This window comes from Aquila chrysaetos, chromosome 18 (assembly GCF_900496995.4).
Source record: "Aquila chrysaetos chrysaetos chromosome 18, bAquChr1.4, whole genome shotgun sequence".
NCBI classification, from domain to species: Eukaryota; Metazoa; Chordata; class Aves; order Accipitriformes; family Accipitridae; genus Aquila; species Aquila chrysaetos.
In genome coordinates this window covers 22,683,135-22,702,497 of record NC_044021.1, presented here as the reverse complement: position 1 = coordinate 22,702,497, position 19,363 = coordinate 22,683,135, and the positions used below count along the sequence as shown (strand labels likewise).

The window sequence follows — 19,363 nt, the reverse complement described above, 5'->3', positions numbered from 1 at the left end:
AAGGTTACTTCTGTTATAGACAATTCTGTTCAATTACCAGAAGTAATACCTAACAGGACTTGTTTCTCTGAGTTTACTAAGGGGATTTAAAACTAACAGAATTGATATTAAAAAAGACATTTCTGTTAGTATAAGCTTTCTCAGCAATCGAACATGCCTTTGCCAAAGAAAAGATCTCCCTTAGTAGAGGAACCTTCGCCCTCTAACCCCCATTAATACCTCTTTTATTTCCAATGGGAAAAACCCCACTGAAATGAAAGCATCAGGTAGCACAACCCAAATTCCATCACCATCATACAATGACTTCTTTCCTGGTAGTACAGTTATACACAGTGAAAGTGCTTAAAATACTATAAAAAGGATTTGGAGAAATATGATAATAAATTGAAAAGAGATACCAAAATGATTATTTAGAAGGTTGCTTAAAAAAAACTAATTTAATGTAGAATCATGCAAGAAATTGACAAAAGCATTTTAGTTTGGAATCTGGAGACTTCCACTAATCTTTCTAGGAAAAAAAAGCTACAAAATCCAGAAAAAGTCTAATTCTTGCTTTTTCTTACCAAAGACTATTTATCTTGTATCCATTTTGACTGCACACAAAGTGCTTTTGAGCATTTTTATTGCAATAGCTTTAATAACTCAGTAAAGCTATATGACAGAAACTGTCCTATTCTTTACCCTCAGACTCTGGCTGAAATGCTATTTATACACTTAGCTACACGAGATGAAGAATGAAGATGGCTTCCCTTGCACAACACATAGACATAGTCTTCCACTTTTTATTATAGGAAATTATGGTTTCTTTCCTATCTTTCCACAAAAGGTAGAAGTTTTGCTTTTTGTACAAAACCAAAATGCTCCTGACTGGGGAAATGCTGGGAATTCATGACACAGCGGAACATGGAATGAAACTTCTGGAGATGCACGTGAAAAAATGCTGCCCCGAAACTCCCAGGATGTCCCATATGCTTAGCTGATCTAAATTGAAACAGCATTTGACTACTTTGTAGGAACTCTGAATATACAGAGACAAAAATGTCTTAAGCACAGAGTTAAGGTTGCTTAGTGATAATTTGTGTCTTTCTAGAACACCAAGTTCAACTTAACTCAGATCTCCAAAAAACAGAAATATAAAACATTTCAGAACACAGAGACTAATAAAAGGACAAGGAATTCATGCTGCTATAATGGTAAGCCCTTCAACTCCTACAGCAGGCATTAGCCACACAGTATTAATAATAAGTTTTTTACATGAAGAAAAGGCATGATTCTCAGCTCACCTGTAAAGAGTGTAAAGCACAGAGTAAAGCAGGCCTCCCCATGTCTAGATGTGACAGAGGAAAATAAGGAGCACAAAAGCTCTTTCTTCTTTATTGCCTCAAGTGGACTATTTCAGTCCCAAAACTGCCTATTTACATGCATCTCCCTAGAATTTCTTTCCCTGACACAGCTTCATACTCTTACTTCTCCCTCCTCAGCTTAGTCCAACATCCCTTTCAAGTACTCTCTTGACCAATATAAAAATATTTTTCTTCCCCCGTCTTCCTGCTCTTCCCTTTTTGTGTTCTGATTCCCCATTCCTTTGTTCTGTACCAATAATGCTGTCAAAATCACATGGTAAAAAGACACTCAAAAACCCCTTCTGAACTTAGGCAAATGTACAGTCCCATCGTGCTGTTCCAGGTACAGCAGCAGTATCGCTTTCAAACATCCTCACAGATCTGCACAGGATATACTTAAATTTATTATCTTTCTGAAAAAAAATCAAGTCCTTCCAAAGTCACCATACAAATTAGCACAGGGTATTTCCAAAAATGAAAAGACCTCTTAGAAGTCAGATAGCAACATCAGACTCGTAGCTTATTTCCATCCTTCTCTTAGGCTTGCCCTATATTGATACAGCCTATGTTCAGTGACCACAGAACATTTCCTTAAACCAAGTTACTCTTGGTGGTGGGTTACTTGCAATACTCAGTCTGGCTGTACATAATTTTGGTGCGAGAGCATCTGACATGTAACAAGCCAGAGATACACTATTCCTCTACAAACTTTTCCAGTATTGGTTTGCCAACAGGACAGAGTCATGTATCACTTCAGATAAATATTGTATGACTAACAGGACCAGTAAAACATGAGTCCGAGAACTGCACAATTTCCTACTCGTGCATCAAAGCAAGCAGTGGCATATGAAGTGGGGATTTTTTTTAAAGCAGTAGTAGCAGGCCATCTGGGGAACCGCAGAGCAGTACCCTATTAATACAGAAGGAAGGGCTTTCCCTGGGTGGAGGGTGCTGCCTGCATCACTGCTGTGTGCAACTGTTCACATGTTGGAGTCTGTGGGAGCCCAGCAAGACCCTCCTAAATTTACAAGCAAGACTCTGGACAGAAGGTTCCCCAATAGATGTATGTATGTATGTGTGTGTGCGCGCTTTACGGAAGCAGAGATTTTGTTAGGTTACAAAATTCTGATGACTCAGTCATGCACTGATCTAAATTTTAAACCCATAGTACTTAGTTCATCACACTTAAAGAAACAAGTTTAGGGAGATGAGATAAAGACATACATTCAGATAGTATGCTAATGTGGGCCACTAAACATATATGAATATGACCGTAAAACCAATTTTTCACTTTTCTGTTTCAGTAAGTTTTTAAAATGCTGCATTATATGGGAGACACAATGGAGATACTTTTTATTTCTATCTTTAGCTGGAAAAGTATGTGAAAGCTTGATAAAGACTGGATTAAAGTGCTGCTGCAGGACTGAATTAAATACTGTAAAATCATAAATGCATGTACACATAAGTATGCTGGGACAGCAGTGTTTCCCTAGGTAAAGCAATACTTTTGTAAGTGAATTATTTCAAGCTTGTTACTAAAATACACATAAGGTATTAAGTGCTTCTCAAAAGACAGGTAGCGTTCAACACGCAGTTGTAAAAATAAGAACCAGAAACCAACATCAACTAACGATGTTTCGTATGACAACATAAACAGACAATGTTAGTAGTGAGAAAACAACACATTACCATAATTTCATTATTTCCCCCCTGTAAGCATACATGGAAGTAACACATACTTTGCTCTTTTAACTATTGACATTTTTTTAAAGGGACATTGGTCATCTGAGATGCATATTATATGCTTGAAGTACAGTAACAATAAAGGATCCTTTTAGAACACATGCAGAATTATATACCAATAAAGCCAAGAATTAGTGACCTTGGTGTTTTTACTCTTTTTTTCTTGTGCATTGATATTTAGCCATAATGAAACTTTTTCTACTGCTTTAAGTGGACTACACTGTGGGTTATTGTCCTACTTCTGATAGGAAATAATCAGTTAAAGAACGAATAGGTAGAATGTAAAAAAACAACCAAACAAAAAAAACCCCACACAGGATGAATCTCTAAAACTGTTTCAAATATTTTCTGCACAAATTAACCAGCATAAAATTTTGTGTTGACTACTTCAGAAAAATAAAGCTGAATTTAATTTTTTTTTTTTTTTCAAATAATGGTGTGAAAATAGGGTAAAGGTAAGGGTATCCTAACAATACATTTTTACAAATAGAAAATACTTTAGAAAAGTAAGTTTAGAAATGAAGTAACTATACCAAATACTAAACATCGTAGGCGCACACATGCACTTCTCTGGTGATCCTTTTTTCGTACTCAGGTGATAATTACCTGTCTTTCAGATGATATTAATGTAGCCTAAAACTTCTTTGTTTTCCTTTTAAGCCGGTATAGGTCTACAATGTTTATCATGAAGGAGAATTACAGTATCAACGAGGTATTTTTAATGCAGATTACTTAGAAGCAGCTTAAATGAAGTATTCTCAGATTTTCATCTGGGAATAAAAGGGACAAAATTACTCCCCAATATGAAGTTATCACTAGTTTCCTTTAGACTCAACTTTTAGTTTTAAAAAGTCTATTTTCACCTTCAAGGTTCTTAATAAATTCAGCCTAATACCGCGACACATCTGCAGATTCTACCAGTTCCACTGAAGGTGTCAGCCTCAATATATCATCAGCAAAGTTCTCCTGCTTTTGTTTTTCTGTTTCCATAATTTAAAAACCCTCCAGTATATGGGGCTGCCTTCAGTAACAGGGACCCATATCTGTTTCCATTCAAATGTTCTTCTTTTCCTTCTTGATCACAGTGAATAGTAACATGTGTCAAGGCAACGAGATGAATGTCTTTATTTCAGTTCTCTTCCCTCACCAACCATCTTCTCCCCCATTTCTCTTTTACATACTGCTGATCAGAATTAAAATAATATTTTATTTTGCCACAGGACCCTTATGTAATTTAGAGCTTATAAAGCATCTCAAACACTTGAGCGTGCTAACAACCAAGAGCAACATTGTTTTTCCTTCCAACAAGTCTGGAAAACCACGTTATTACCTGCTTGTGTAGTATCTAATGGATTACATAATTTAGAGTTAAAACCACATTAAACTTCATGAGCCAAGGTAGAATTTAACTACAACTTTGACAGACTCCAGGAGAAGAATGAAGCAGCTTTGCAAGTATTTTCACCGTTTTTTTCCCCAGTATTACTAAAAGCACAGAGGCTGCAGCATAATAGATGCAAGAGCGAAAACCATGAGATTGGAACTTTCTTTTCTGAAACAGCATGTCTAATGCCTTTTGTGTTATGGCATTCTCTAACTTCAGCAACACACGTTTTCTGACCAATAACGAAGCTGTGTCTTTCTCTTCCCCCACGTTACATCTGTGATCTCAAAACTACAAAGGCCTAGGGTAGTTCCAAACTCCAAACTTTTATAAAACATAATGGAGTGGGGAGCACCCTATCTACAGACACCGACTGGCCTAACTTTAATCTCCAAAGAGTTACTTGGCAAAACACCAGAGAGAGATGTAGCAACTACTCCAACCAAGGTACATTTAAAACCCTTGCTTGGAGAGTCAATCCATCAAGCCTTAAATCTATGTACCTATAACCACAACACAAATATAAGCCAAGCCACTGAAACTGCCACGTTATCAAAGTTTAGAGATTGCTTTTTGTTCTGCAAAACAATTTTTTTAAAAGTGATCAGAAACCAGTGAACCGTTCTCTTTGACCTTGAGTTATTCAGTGCATCACCCTCTTAGAAATGATCCTGAAAAAAATGTTGTGCCCCAGCCAGATTTCATGATAAAATCATAACTGGTGTTCATTATGCTCTTGCATTCTGTCCCCTGTAAGGTCTGAAAGGGCAGAAGTGACAATACAGGCTTGACAAGTTTCCTACTTCCTCTAGCTAACTCACTTCTACTGATACTATTCTTGTCTTTCTGATTGCATCTATAATGAAGCATAAAAAATCATTTGGGGATTAGCTAGTCTTTTTGACCTAACCTACCTGGAATTACTATGTTAAAATAGACTCACTGTTCTACTTTAACTATTGATACATGTGCATTTCATTATTTAGCTTGGTTTAAGAAATTACTTTCTAATAATTTTTGATCCACACATGGAAAATGTCACTTAGTGTACAATGTGTTATATTCAGCAGTTTACCTCAATATTCCAGGATGGTAGACATTTTTTCCAACTCCAATTAATGTCAGAACTATACATTCATAATTCATATTTTGTATACTCTTTGGTCTTCTGTACACTCAGTGACTCTTTCTAAAAATATTTAGAACAAAGTTTTATGAGCCCATGGAATGTGTTTTTTGACTAAAAGAGGAAAATATATAAAACTTTACACACCTTTACTAGTCATATTAATCTAGAAAATGATCGCAAACATTAGAGTGATCCTGTCTTCAGGATTATGGTAACACAAATAGTCATGGTTTAGTCTATTTTACATTTTAAGTAGAGATTCTTATTTATTGAAAAATACAAACATTTTCAAAAAACAGCTTAGGATCTTCATAAGATCGTCTGTCAACCTATTTGAAAATAATTTCTTGAAGGTTCCATTTTCAATTAAACCATGGGCATTGCAATTTCTTCCTTCTTACCTCCCATATAATTTCAGCTATGTAATACAGACTCTTCAAACTCATACATTTTACAAATATTACTGAATTCCGTTCCTTCTGCTACACTTCAGTTCTTTAATTTAGTTTAGGATTAATGTTTGTTATTCCTGTCATTTTTCATAATAAAATCTCTCCCTTAGCAACGGGCAAATTATGCGAAATTTATTCTTTCACAAAGAAATCCTTCATTTCAAAAAAGGCCTTCAACCCTTGTTCATCTTGAGGGTCCTTAAATTGGGCACAGTTTGTAAATGCTCTGTCTCATTTCTGGTAGATTTTTATGTCTAAAATTCATACTGGAATTTCATAATCTATATGAGGTGGGTATTTTCTAAGGATGCCACTGTAACTGATTAGGAAGACTGTTTAGCTCAAAAAGATTTTGTTGAACAAAAGTATCCAACAGAAACTTGGCCTGGGGTATCAGCCATATTTCAAATTAGATTGACACTAAATCAGAAATAAAGTGATTGGTCACAAGGGACAGACTGATTTTGAATATATGTTAGTTATTGCGCCCAGTCATGCAATAATACAAACCAGAATGAACTGCAAACTACATTTTAGTAATGAAATGTAGTTTTTATATATATATAGCTATATGTTAAGCCCAGGACATATATATATGCAGGACTGACCTGTCTGCAGTGCACTTTTTTCCTTTTTATAATCTGGTGAGATGTCTGTGTGCTTTATTGCACAACAGCAGCCCTGAAAGCACCAGGTTTTCCGACATCCCAGAAGGAACAAAAAGAGCAGAAGAGAAACAGTGAGCGGTAAACAGTGCTCAAGTGTCTGCTGTGTGGGAGAGACCACACATGTACCCACAACACACAAATTCACTAGACACACAAAAAATGCCCTCACTGTTTTACCTTAATGTACTATTCAGTCCTCCACTGTACTTCCAGTTTTTCAGCAATTCCAAGTTCCACATGGATTTTTAGCACAGTGACTGGAGGTGCAGGCGCAGCTATGAAAACAGCAGAAGATCTGAGCTCCAAAGCATTCAGTGACCTGATTGACTGTGATGGCTTTGAAGGAGTGTGCTTGGATTATCAAAGACAGATGAAGTTCAGGAAAGGGTCACCAGGAGCCCACCTCAGGATACTTCAGTGTCCTTTTCTTCCAAGCACAATTTATGGGCCATCATAAATGTCACATGATTTGCAAATGATGGACAAGCTTAGTCACCTCGATGATACAAAAAAAATTAATGAAATCAAATGCACATTAAAAAACTTTAAAGGCAAAGAGAATGATATTGATAAGTCTGTAGTGATTTTTTAAAAAGAAAGAAATTCTAAATGGGACTTACAGCACTGGCAAATTCTGTTCCTGGAGTCTAAAATAACAGTTACAGATAGCCACAAAACTACTACACTCAACTAGAGCCTATTTATGCTGGGCAACAAAGATAGTAAAGTAGTAAAGCTTAAATGATTTCAGTAACATAATTAATATCAGACCTGGATAGGTTCTTAATTTGCTATCTGTGTTAAGTCACAAACTATTAAATCTAAACCATGTTCTCATCTTAGGAAGTCCGTAAATGCCAAAGCCAAGAGGGGTTTTTTTGAAACCAATAGATTTTTCTGTTCTGCTGCATACATCCAATTTCAAGGATTAAGTTATGGACAATACTCCCCTATGTCTACAACTGCTGGCACTGTTTCCAGCTCTGAGCAGACTGGTTCATAAAGTATATTAAAATTCTGAATTAAAAAAGAGAAAAATTTCCAGTATTACAGAAGTTACCTAACTGTAATTCAAGTAAAAGTTAAAAAAAGACACAGTTAAAACTTCTTGCATGGTTCTTCCACTTCATGATGAGCCAATGAAGAGGACAGAAGGACAATGAATACATAAACATAACATCCAGTTGCCACAGACATCCCTTCTGTAGGAGCTTCTGTGAATGGGTTCTATAGGCATCTCTGGATTTGGATGGAGCTGTAACAGAAAACAGCAGGCCAGGCCAGAGACGGTAACATTACCTGCTGAAAATGCAGTGTATGAAAATTTTCCAAGGACTACTAAGCTCTGAAGACTAGTACTCATGCTGAATCTGCAATAACTAACAAACTCGGGACACTAACAGTCTGTTCAACCCACCCAAGGCCAGTATGATCAACAACAGACAAAGTGACTCAGACCACATCCAAGAGGGTGGTGAGTCCTATATGCAGATGAAGACTGCAGGATTACGTTTATATCGAAAGGAACAAAGATCCCTCCGAGGGACCTTCCAAGCACCCACCTCAAAGCCAAAGGTTGACCCTCCAACATCTGAGCACACAGCTGGGGCTGGCCTCCTAGCTCCTGCTCCACAGGTAACCACAGGTGAGCATGCGAGTCAATGCCAGTGACTAAATGAACGTGTTGTGCAAGTAGTTACCTGCTTTTAACAATCATGGCTTGGTTCTACTAATAACAACAGCTTAATGAGTAAAGGGTGTTGGAATAAATTTTTGTTTCTCTCTCTGCCTCCCCTCAGTTCCCTAACAGGGAAGAGGGAATTTACAAAATAGTCCTTAAACTTCCTGTAACATTCTAACTTGAAGCTCCAGATCAGAATACGTAATTCATAATCACTGGTAAAGGAAAAAGATGCATAATTTTCAGCTTTTATTGCTCTCATGACACCTGTCTTACCAATTCAATCCTTTTAATTAATGGGAGAGGCTTCCAATATACTCCATGTATGTGTGTATTCATGCAGTTTGTAGTGTGATTTAAATGTAACAGAAGTAAAATAAATTTATGCATTGAGTTTATCCTGATCCCATTTTATATAAACTTCTTTTGAAGAACAATGTTATAATCTTGAAAATTTCAATGAACTAAGTTTAGGTAGGAAATACAGAAGAATGATATACTCTTCTGCATTTTTCTAAGCAATTGCAATGGATGCTAAACCATATATCCTACAAAAAAGAAAAAACTCCGCAACACCACTAAACTTGTTTCACTAAATTACATTTCTGTTTTTTGACTTTTGAATTTTTGAGAAAAATATTTATAGTGAAAGGAGAAATTTACCTGAGATGCTGATCACATATATATTTATATTGGAGGTAAAAATCATTTTCTCCCTTAAAATCCAAGACTATTCCACCTTATCCGTAGAGTACCTTCCTTCCCATCTATTCAGCGCAGGAGTATGTGGTATATAAAAATCCTGATGCTATTGCAGCTTCCTTGCAACTAAAATGCCAGAATTCCATCAGGGTTTCTACACGGACTTACAGGGCAAAGAGGATGGGTAATGAATGCTCATGGCCACTACAAATCTTACAGGACTACACTTTCCTGAAAGTAATTTTTTTTATATTGGATGGTCAACCTGTGGACTGTACATCACTGCAAGTATCAACCCACAAAATTATATGATATTGTTGGTGGTTTCAGAATCCTTGCAAATTCTGTAACTATTTCTAGCTTGACAGTGAAGTTTAGAAAGAACTCTGCCTCTTCCTCCACATGTATATTCTCCACATTTTATTTCCCAGTGTCTATTAATTCTTTTTCTTAACAACATGGCCTAGATTGAACCCATAGCTGCACATTTACTTTAAGATGCTCAAATTTTCAAACGGAATTTGTATAAAGTTTATGAGGAAGCTGTAGGTCATTTTCATTCCAATCAGTTTCTGCTGTAAAAACAAAGCAAAATTCAAAAAAGTAGAACACCAACTTGGTTTCCTAAGTGTATTTCCAGTCTAGCTTTGAATTTTTACTTGCTTTCTCAAGAAAGACAGTTGTGCTCCTTGAAAGCATTAAGACTTCTATTATAAGATTTCTACCATGTGCCTGAAGTACACCAGTGCAAGATTTAAGAGCCACGTCTCCAGGCTGGAGTCAAAATATTGTCCTTTCTCAGGGGTCTGATTCTGCACAGCCCAGACGTGACTATGCAATTTCAATCATTCCCCAGATTCAAGCTACAAAGTGAATTTTCAGCAGCTCCATAGGCAGATCATTTATAGCTTTCCAAGAGGGTAAAACCTATTTTAAAACCTACTGGCTCAACTGTCTCCCACAACACCACAAACAGATTTTCATTTCAGCACCTGGTTAAATAACTTAAAGGGGTTTGAACTTGAGCTGAATCTAGCTCTAAAATAAAACTCTCCTTAAACTTTTGTAAAATTCTATTTAGTAGCTTTGTCTAACCACAAAAAAACCTATTCACAGGTAATTACTTTCCTTTGAATTCATTGCACAAACCCACAGTTCTGGCTGCACACCGAATGGTGAGCACTGTGGTAGATCTAAAGACACGGCATAAAAGGAGTCAAATGTTTTGACCATCTTTAAAAGAGGGAAAAAGGAGGAACCAGGCTTTCATAGGTCAGTCAGTTTATACAGTTCCTGGAAAAATAGGGAGGAAAATAAGCAAAACTATTTGTAAGCATCCAGAAAGTAACACGAAGAGCCAACACTGATTTGCCACTAACCAACAGCTATATCAATCAAAATTAATCCCATTGGTGAATAACTGGGCTTGTAGATAAGAGAAATCATAGCTATCTTGATGGTTTGTAAGGCTTTCTGCAGTACCTCACATGTTGTTCTCATAAAAACCATAAGGAAACATGTTGTAAATAAAACTACTAGAAAGCAAGTACAAAACTTGCTGGAAAATGTTAACTTGGAATACTGCAATAGTTCAGTGACAAATATGAAGGATTATATATTGATTTTTCCTTCATGGTCTGCCTCCCGCTCCAGCCTTCACATTTTTAACTCTCTGGTCCCAAACTTGCTGTAAAAGTCTTCACTCAGGTCTTTATTCTGGCAGAGTAGCAAGCAGTAAATAAAAGTGTACTGCTGAAAAAATAAAAGTGTAGTACAGAGGTTTAGCAAACTCAGACAAGACTCAGTCTTGGCTTATCTTACACATAAAGTACATTCTGCATGTTACACCATGCATCATTGCATGTGTTGGGGGGGTGTCAGGGGCCAAGCATCTTTGATACACCAGAAGCAGTTATCACAGCTGCATCTAATTCCTGGGGCATGTAATGCCATTTAGTCATAGCACTTACCAAGGGAGCTCAAAGGTAGTGATGGTAGACCAGAGTAGCAGTGCTGTTGAGTAAGTGGCATTGTTCCTTTTCCTACTCACTTTTCTTTCCTTTTCTTCCACCTCCTGATCTCCTCAGGTCTCTTCCTTAATTTTAGAATATCCCTACATATTCCCATTGTATGATCTTTGGATTGGCTGCCATTAAGCTAACGCAAGAAGTATTACTGATTCTGCTGTGCCTGTATTAGAAACAAGGGAAATGGTCCCTTCCTTTCTGGGCACTTAAATCACATTAACTAATCAACACTACCCAAAGTTGCACTCTCTCACCTGCAAGTGATTAACAGTGCAATTGGTCCTCTTGCATATCACAGAGTACATAAAACTCTATAAAGTTATTTCTAAATCCATCCCAGACAGCAGATGAATTCTTTCCTTTGCCCTAGCTCTGACCCTGGCTTCCCTAGGCACACTGTGCCACATCACTACCCACTAACACCTGAAGCACATGCTCAAGGGCAAGAGCAGCCCTCAGTTGTCATCTCTCCTTACTGTCTGCTCAACAGGGAGCTTACTAGCCTTTTCTTTGATGGTACAACTGCAAGGTTCAGCTGTGCTCCCATTCCTTTAGAGTTGTGAACAGAGCAAAAAGTGTCCCTTGCACAAGCAATGCTATTCCAGTTGCTGTCCTGCTGCTTGCTGTTAAAAAGTGAAGAAGGAGAAGACACCTAATATTGCCCGATGCAGGAATGTGGTTACTTCTCAATCAGGCAGGGACAGTTTGGCAACACAGACATTTATTGATTTTGAATAGGTAAGAGCACATGAGCTACCACAGAAGGTTCAGCTGTTTGTGTGTGGAGATTCAGAACTACAAAACCTGTATCAATCCAGCAAAGGAGGAATTAAGCATCATACTGTATCTGCTGGTATCCAAGAATATCTATTTCCAGTGCCTTGCAGAATTTTAATTAGTGAAGAGAGATATGGGGGATCTGCAGCCAGTCAGTCATGAAAGGGTGTCAGGAAACTTCTTGGAGACCTCTTAGAAGGAAGCAAAAGCAAAGCAGTCTATAAAAAATATGCAGCCAACTTATAACAAAGGCATAAAATACAAGATAGTTGGTTTGCTCCCACAGAAATGGTCAAATAGAACTTGTCTGGCAGAAAACACTGAGAAGGTGCATACGGCATTATGCTATCCCTATTGTATAGTAAGGACAGTGCTTAATACAACTAATATAGAGACGAAAATTTAAGGAGACACTCTTCAGATGAATTAAAGGAAATGTTCAGTAATTGACTGACAAAATTTTCTAGCTTGGAGCAAGGTAATTATTTGATGATATACAGAAAGAGAGAAGGAAAGAGATTGTAAGGAAAGTGAATATATAGTCTTTTATCTAGACATCACAATGTTTTTTTTTAAAAAAATCTAATGATTTTACCAATAACTGAAACTGAATTGCTCACACTATTGAAAATACATACAGAAAGACTGGAATCCACATTGCATTTGAGGGCAGTGTAATCATAAAGCTGCAGTCACATTACTGCTCTCAAAACAGCTGCCATCTCCTATTCTCAGTAGAGATGAACCTACTATCCCTATTTTCAAAATGGCTACTTCCTCATGTTGTTTCCATGTAATGGAAATCAAGCTGATCTTGATATGATGATGTCCCCTAATGCTTGCAGAAATTGTGATGGACCAAATCTCAAGGAGAGAGAAGTCTCCTCACAAGTCCCCAGACAAGTAATAGCTACCTTGAAAAAAATAAAGCACAGAGAAATTAAATTATCAAGAACATAAGGTGTTACAGATCCTTAATTTTAGAGACAAAGAGTAATTTTTACACTTAGAATTAAAGCATTCTGATCCTTTGCAATGCAGCTAAATATAAAATCCCTACCAGACACGTCTAAATCATGTTCTCTTACATTGCTTATTAAAACATTTATCTGACTAGAAGTTGTAATTTGAGTTATGCAACTATCAGCAATATAACTTTTGTGACTGAATGCAATAGGGAAATGGAGAAATCCAGATCCATAATAATAATCATCATCATCATCATCATCTACAAAATAGCATTTCATAGTTAACACACTTCAGAGTGAAAATTTCCTACAGACAGCCCACTGGAAACAAGGAGCATCCAGAATCATCTCTGAAACAATGTATTTAGCAGTAGGCGGATAAAATGGGGGTAAAAGCCAAGAAAAACAGAATTTTGGGGTAGCATTTAAGTTCTGAACAACATCTTGACTTGATTTTCATGTATATGACTCAGCATCACTGCACTTGCTTATAAAAAAACTGCAACCAAAATCATGCCTAGTTTTGCTTAACTGTGCTCTAACTTTTCTCTAAACTGGAGACAGCATTTATGGTAAGCATAATCTAATTGATGGTTATGAAATGATGAGACCATTTAGACAGATGTCTGATTCTCCACGGACACTTTTTCTTCAGGAGAAACAAGAAAGGCCTGCAGCCTTAACTGTCTTTTCTGAATTTATGGTGGCAGAACTGTCCATCTGGATTAGTGTCATCTGCCCTTTTAGAAAAATATCAGTGCTTGTAAGGCTTTCAAAGATAAATTATCTATGTGAAGGGAAGATTCCATGCTGACCTACCAATTTTTTTTTCTATTAAGATAAACTCAAATGAGGGTTTTCTCCAAAAAGGCAATTATATTTACGACTTCCATCAAAACCATCCACTAAAAATTTGAAAGCACTAAATGTTCCTAAGCTTAATACTCCACAGACTGTCCCTAGAAGTCATAAGATCTTCCTAAAAAGAGCTAACTTAAACGGAACTGACAAGGCAAATACGTTATTATTGCAGCTGTGATACTTGGGCGGAATCACTGAAGCTGTCTTGAACCGGAGTTGAAGTGGAACTCACTAAAGTGGAGCAGTTTGCAAATAGCAATAGATCCATCCATTGCAGAAGTATTGCAAAGCTGAAATAACATAGCAAATACACCCAGTCTTTAGAAAAAAAGACAAGGATAACAACTGTCAGATAACTTGCTCACTGGTTCAGCGTCTGTAGTTAAATAATACAGCTGAAATTCTTTTCATAAAAAGAGATCCTACCAACAGATCCACTGCAGAGGATAATGTTATGAACATTCTGTAAAAGCACTAGCTCACAAGTTCAGGCTGATAATACAATGTACCACCTGTACACTCAGATGCTTGCACATAACAGTTGTATGTCACTTTATGTACTATTTCTTTCCCTATGCAAATGCAATAAAATAAATGCATTAACAGAAAGATGGCACAAATAATATTTTATTAAAGGATGAAGGGGTAAGAGTACATAACGTAGATGGTAACATGCTACTTCCTTCTCCTAGCAGAGAAACATAAATTACTCTAGGCAAGGAATGACAAATGAAATGCCTGTCCATTCTTGGTAACGCAGGAAAGACCATCAGCTTCTGTCTAGAAGTAATGTGAATATAAAATGTAAGAGATTAGCACAAGCCTTTCCTGCTCCGTCTGACTAGTTACTCTCCATTTCTACAAAGAGATAAAAGAACAAAGGATCTCACAACACAGGATTTTTGAAGGACTGCGGGGGGCGGGGGGAGGAACGGGACAAAAAAAAGAGAGAAACAAAATCTGTTAGTTACAGATTTTCATCAGTTCTGGATTAGAAGCCCCATCTTCTTTGAAGGTTCTAATTCACTGAAAGCAATAATACTAGTTCTACAAATAGGAAGAAAGAATGTAAAACTGGGTTAAAATGACATTACCATTTTCCAAGTAACACTCCTAACCACAGAAAAGCTAATGTTTTTTTAATAATTTAGCTCTTCACATATTGTCTTCCCAGGGCACCCAGTTAAATAGAAGAGGGTAAATTAACTTAAGCTCTTTGCACCTCCTGTGAAAATAGCACACTGAAAAACTTGTGGATGAAAGAATGTAAACCAGAAACATAAATCAATGTTTTGATTTTTAAGCTTCCTAACTTCCAAAAATTACATTTCTGCATTTTTTTTAATTAAAGAAGTTTGTAAAAAGCATTCAAAACTAATAAAAATAATTCAACAATGTGAGTTGGTTACACTGAGTAGACTATATCAACAGCAGCTATTTATATTTGGAAACTCAGTATTTCCCATTATGAGATAGCCTACAATAAATGAGCAGTCATTACTTAAGCTGTACTTCTCTAAACAATAAACTGAAGAAGCCAAATATAATATCATTTTCTGTCCTCAGCAGCTGACACATCCTATGGAATTTGTGGTATATACTGAGAGTAAGCAGAAATTGTTTAGATTTCAGATGTATAAGCAAAGGGATACAAGTACTGATATGTAGTTTTGACTTCGTGTTGGTGTACCAGGATACATAAATTGAAAGAAACATTTTTTTATTTAAACTGATTTACATTGTTGGCTGACTTTCTTTCTTACACTGAAAGGAAATACGAATGTTATTTATGCCCATAATAATGAGATAATAATGAGTTGAATTATTGTACAGGCATCAGTCTTGTATACTTTCTCGTTCTGATATTTAGATTACAAAAATTACAAATTCAATTTTTTTTTAAATAAATCAAACCACGCCTTCAGATGTGATTGCTGTTATTATTGCTTATAAATAGCTATTTATATCAAGCAAAATACAGTCAATAGCCATCTACCTTCTACATCAAAACAGGCCATTTTCCTCATGGGAATTTGAGATGAGAATGTTGGTATCAGGAAGGGTTACACTTCTCACTCAAAAATGGAAAGAAAGAAAGAAACCAGCTGAAAACCGAAAGATTAAATGCCAGTTTTATCAATGGCCTTTAACATGCAGGCTGAAGGAAGCAGAGTTTATAAGCAGTGTATAAGGAGAGTCTTGAGAAGAAGTTGCCTGCAGATTTGATATTTGACAAATAAATCAGAGATTATCATTGCTCTATTATTAATACTTTGCGTAATTATTTACAATAAGCTTGAGATTGCTGGAGTCACAAAAATCTTAAAATGGAAAAAAAATACGTGTAATCAGCTACCACTCTTTGTACTCATTCAGCCAAAACTTGATAGAAAGAAGACATGACTTTAGTATAACTGCTATTTTACCCTTCCTAACAATCTGAACAGTAATTTATATATGAAAATGCATTCAGTGATCTAGCTAACCTCTAAAGGCAATTCAACAATCATTTCGCTTACTGGACTGAAAAAAAAAAAAACCACCCTTTAATTGAATTGTAGCATAGTTCTGCAGAAAAATCTACATTTTCATGTACATGCTTTATGTATTTAAAGACATCTGAGTACACCATGTACAGTGGCACAAGAAAATGGATCTTACCACCGTAGCTGGAACTTGATGCATTTTTGCAGCCGGTGTTCCTGGCCGTGGGTAAAATTGATTAATAAACAAGCTCGGAAACCTGTACTGTTCTACAAGTTTCATTGTTTCTTGAAAATCTTCATCTGTCTCTCCTGGAAACCCACAGATGATGTCTGTTGCAATTGTTATTCCAGGCACTCTGTAAAGAAAGTAGAAAGGAACACTGAACTAAGGACAGGTAAAATCTTGTTCCCTTAAAAGCTAGTGTACATAGACATATAACTCTTCAACTTTATCTACAGAAATTGAGACCTAAAGTGATCTTCGGAAAAAAAAAAAAAAAAAAAAGATTTTAATACCATTGCTTGCTAATGAAAAATGCATTTGGTACTCAGCCAAGAGCACAAGGAATAGAAGAAAAATATTGCAGCAAAAATTGGATTAGGATTGTGACAGAAGAGTGAAAACATCTGGACCAACTCCTTCTTCATTCAAAATTATAGGTGATCAGCAGAGCTTGTAAATTTCTTAAATTCTGATTGCTTAATCCGCAAAATTTATAACTTCTGAGACTTAGTCGCTAGAATTTGTAAACTATTTAATGTTTTATAAGGCTGCTATCGAAGTAGAACAGGATATCCAAAAGAGGGGACTGGCATGCCATAGAACCTAGCAATTTTGAACAAAATTGGCTTTGGAACCAATAAGACACCTCTTAGTCACAAGTTAATTTCTAACTCAGTACTCCATAAAATCAGCCTATGCCTTGCTTTAAAAGGAAAACAAAATACTGAAGTTTACAAATGCACAGGCACTGAGCTCTTGTGTTATTTAGCAAGGTCAACATTTCCTAACTGTTCCCCTTGGACTGAGTATGCAGAAACGTTACATACAGCGGCTTAAGAGAGCGCAGCTAACAGAGGCAGCCAACAGACACAGCAGTTAGCGCAGCAGGACGCACAGAAGGGGGTGAAGTAAGGGGGCCTCAGTTGAAATTGTGCCACAGTAACAGTCTTAAGACACGGTGGTAACATGTCACTGAGCATTCTCCCGAGTAGTTGTTGGAGTAGCCGTCCCTGCTAGGGTCAAGGCTTGCACCCAGACTGAGCTTCAGGTGGCGGATGCAGCCCTCCGAGTCCCAGGCTGCAGGGAATTCCTGGGGGCTCTCTCTGGTGCCAGGAGATGGCCCTCTGTCCTGCAGGAGCTGTGCTGTCTTGGAGCAGCTGTGCCTCCAAGCGGAGGAGGGATGGGAGGAAGTGAGCAAGCTGCACAGCATCAGAGAAGATCAAAGGGAGATAGGATCTTCTCTGCAACTCAACAGCTTGAAGAACCTCAGGCCCCATCTGCAGTAGAGAAGCAGGTAGTGTCAACCCCCACTACCAAGGGAAGTGAAACCTCTGGGGAAGGATGGAAGCTGGTAACTTCTGACACCAAGAGGAAGGATCTTGCCCCACAGGGTTTACAACTGCTAAATAGGTTCATCGCCCTCAAAGCCGAAAAGGAGCCAGATGTGCCAACAACAAAAGTATCTGGTCCACCTAATACCTAAACCACGCAAGACTACCAGGAAGAAGCGGCAAGTCATTGTAATGGGTGACTCCCTGCTGTGGGGGACACAGGCACCCGTCTGTTGACCCAAGCAATCATCTAGAGAGGTTTGCTGTCTGCCAGGGGCCAGGATCCGGGATGTTGTGGGGCTTGTCTGGCCCTCTGACTACTACGCCCTGTTGTTATTTCATGTGGGCACAAAATGATACTGCGAGTGGACACCTGGACAGTATTAAAAGTGACTACGGAGCTCTGCGGGGAAGTAGTCAAGGGCATGGTGGCTCAGGTGGTGTGCTCCTCATCAGGAAACACTTTTTTAGTGAGGGTGACTGAGCAATGGCACATGTTGCCCAGGGAGGGTGTGGAGTCTCACTTCTTGGAAATATTCAAAAGCCATCTGGACACAGTCCTGGCCAACTGGCTCTAGGTGGCCCTGCTTGAGCAGGGGGGCGTTGGACAAAATGACCTCCAGAGATCCCTCCCAACCTCAGCCCTTCTGTGATTCTGTGACATGGCCCAGAAAAATGACTCCTACAACCAAGAGATTACTGCATAGTATTTACAGAGCACTCTATGGGACCCAGGAGATATCAGCTCAGTTTTCCAAATCTGACACTAGCCAGCTGGATGACCACTGCCCTATGAGAAACCGTGAAACCACAGCACTGTTATGTATTCAGCCTGCTTATGTAAAGTGGGAATAACGATAAACCCCTTCTGCAGAGAGGCAGTAATGTACAGTGTTCAGAAGTCCTCAGTGCTCCCTACTTACACAGATAAGACTGTTTCTACAACACAGAGTTGATTCTACACTATCAGTAACGATGAACTGGAGAAAGTATGACTTATGAGGAAAAGTGAGAACCCTATAAAGATATTGGTGGTATCTGACTTAAAGCTGGCCCTGTTTCAAAGGGGGGGGGGAATAGATGAGATGACTTCCAAAGGTCCTTTCCAACCTAAATAATTCTACAGTTCTTTACTAGGCTACAGGCAAGGGAACAGCCGAGAGATTCTTTTACGGGTGAATGGCATAAAGACCACTGCCACAAGCAAAGCTCACACGTGAGCTTAAGAAGGGGTCTCCAAGACTCTCTCCGATCTGAAGAAATGTCTGGAGGGCTTCTCTTCCCCTCACCAGGACAAGAGACAGCAGAACTGTAAATACAAACGCATGTAATCCAAATGACATTTATAAAGCATTTGAATGGGCAAAGAGAACTATCATTTCTTATTAGACAGTACATCACCACAGAAAAAATAATGCTGTGGTTACAGTGGGTGAAGAAACTTGAGTTTGAACAGCTGAAAGAAAAACTTCCTGCAACAAGCTCTACTGGAACATGAGAATCTGTTGGCAAAAGACCCAAGAAAGGGGAAGCAGAGAATATTGTTCTTAGTAATTTGATTAGGTGCAATATTAGAGCATGCATAGCT

At 37.8% G+C, this 19,363-nt stretch overlaps 1 protein-coding gene across 3 annotated transcripts in view; it reads right to left on the bottom strand.

Moving 5' to 3' along the window:
• CDKAL1 (CDK5 regulatory subunit associated protein 1 like 1) overlaps window positions 1-19,363 on the bottom strand; it is a 424,899-nt gene that overhangs the window by 93,883 nt on the left and 311,653 nt on the right. For all 3 annotated transcript variants that reach the window (XM_030041838.1, XM_030041837.2, XM_041118316.1), the window contains exon 12: window positions 16,397-16,577. In XM_030041838.1, coding sequence (XP_029897698.1) covers window positions 16,397-16,577 — 181 coding nt within the window. The remainder of the gene's footprint in view (window positions 1-16,396; window positions 16,578-19,363) is intronic.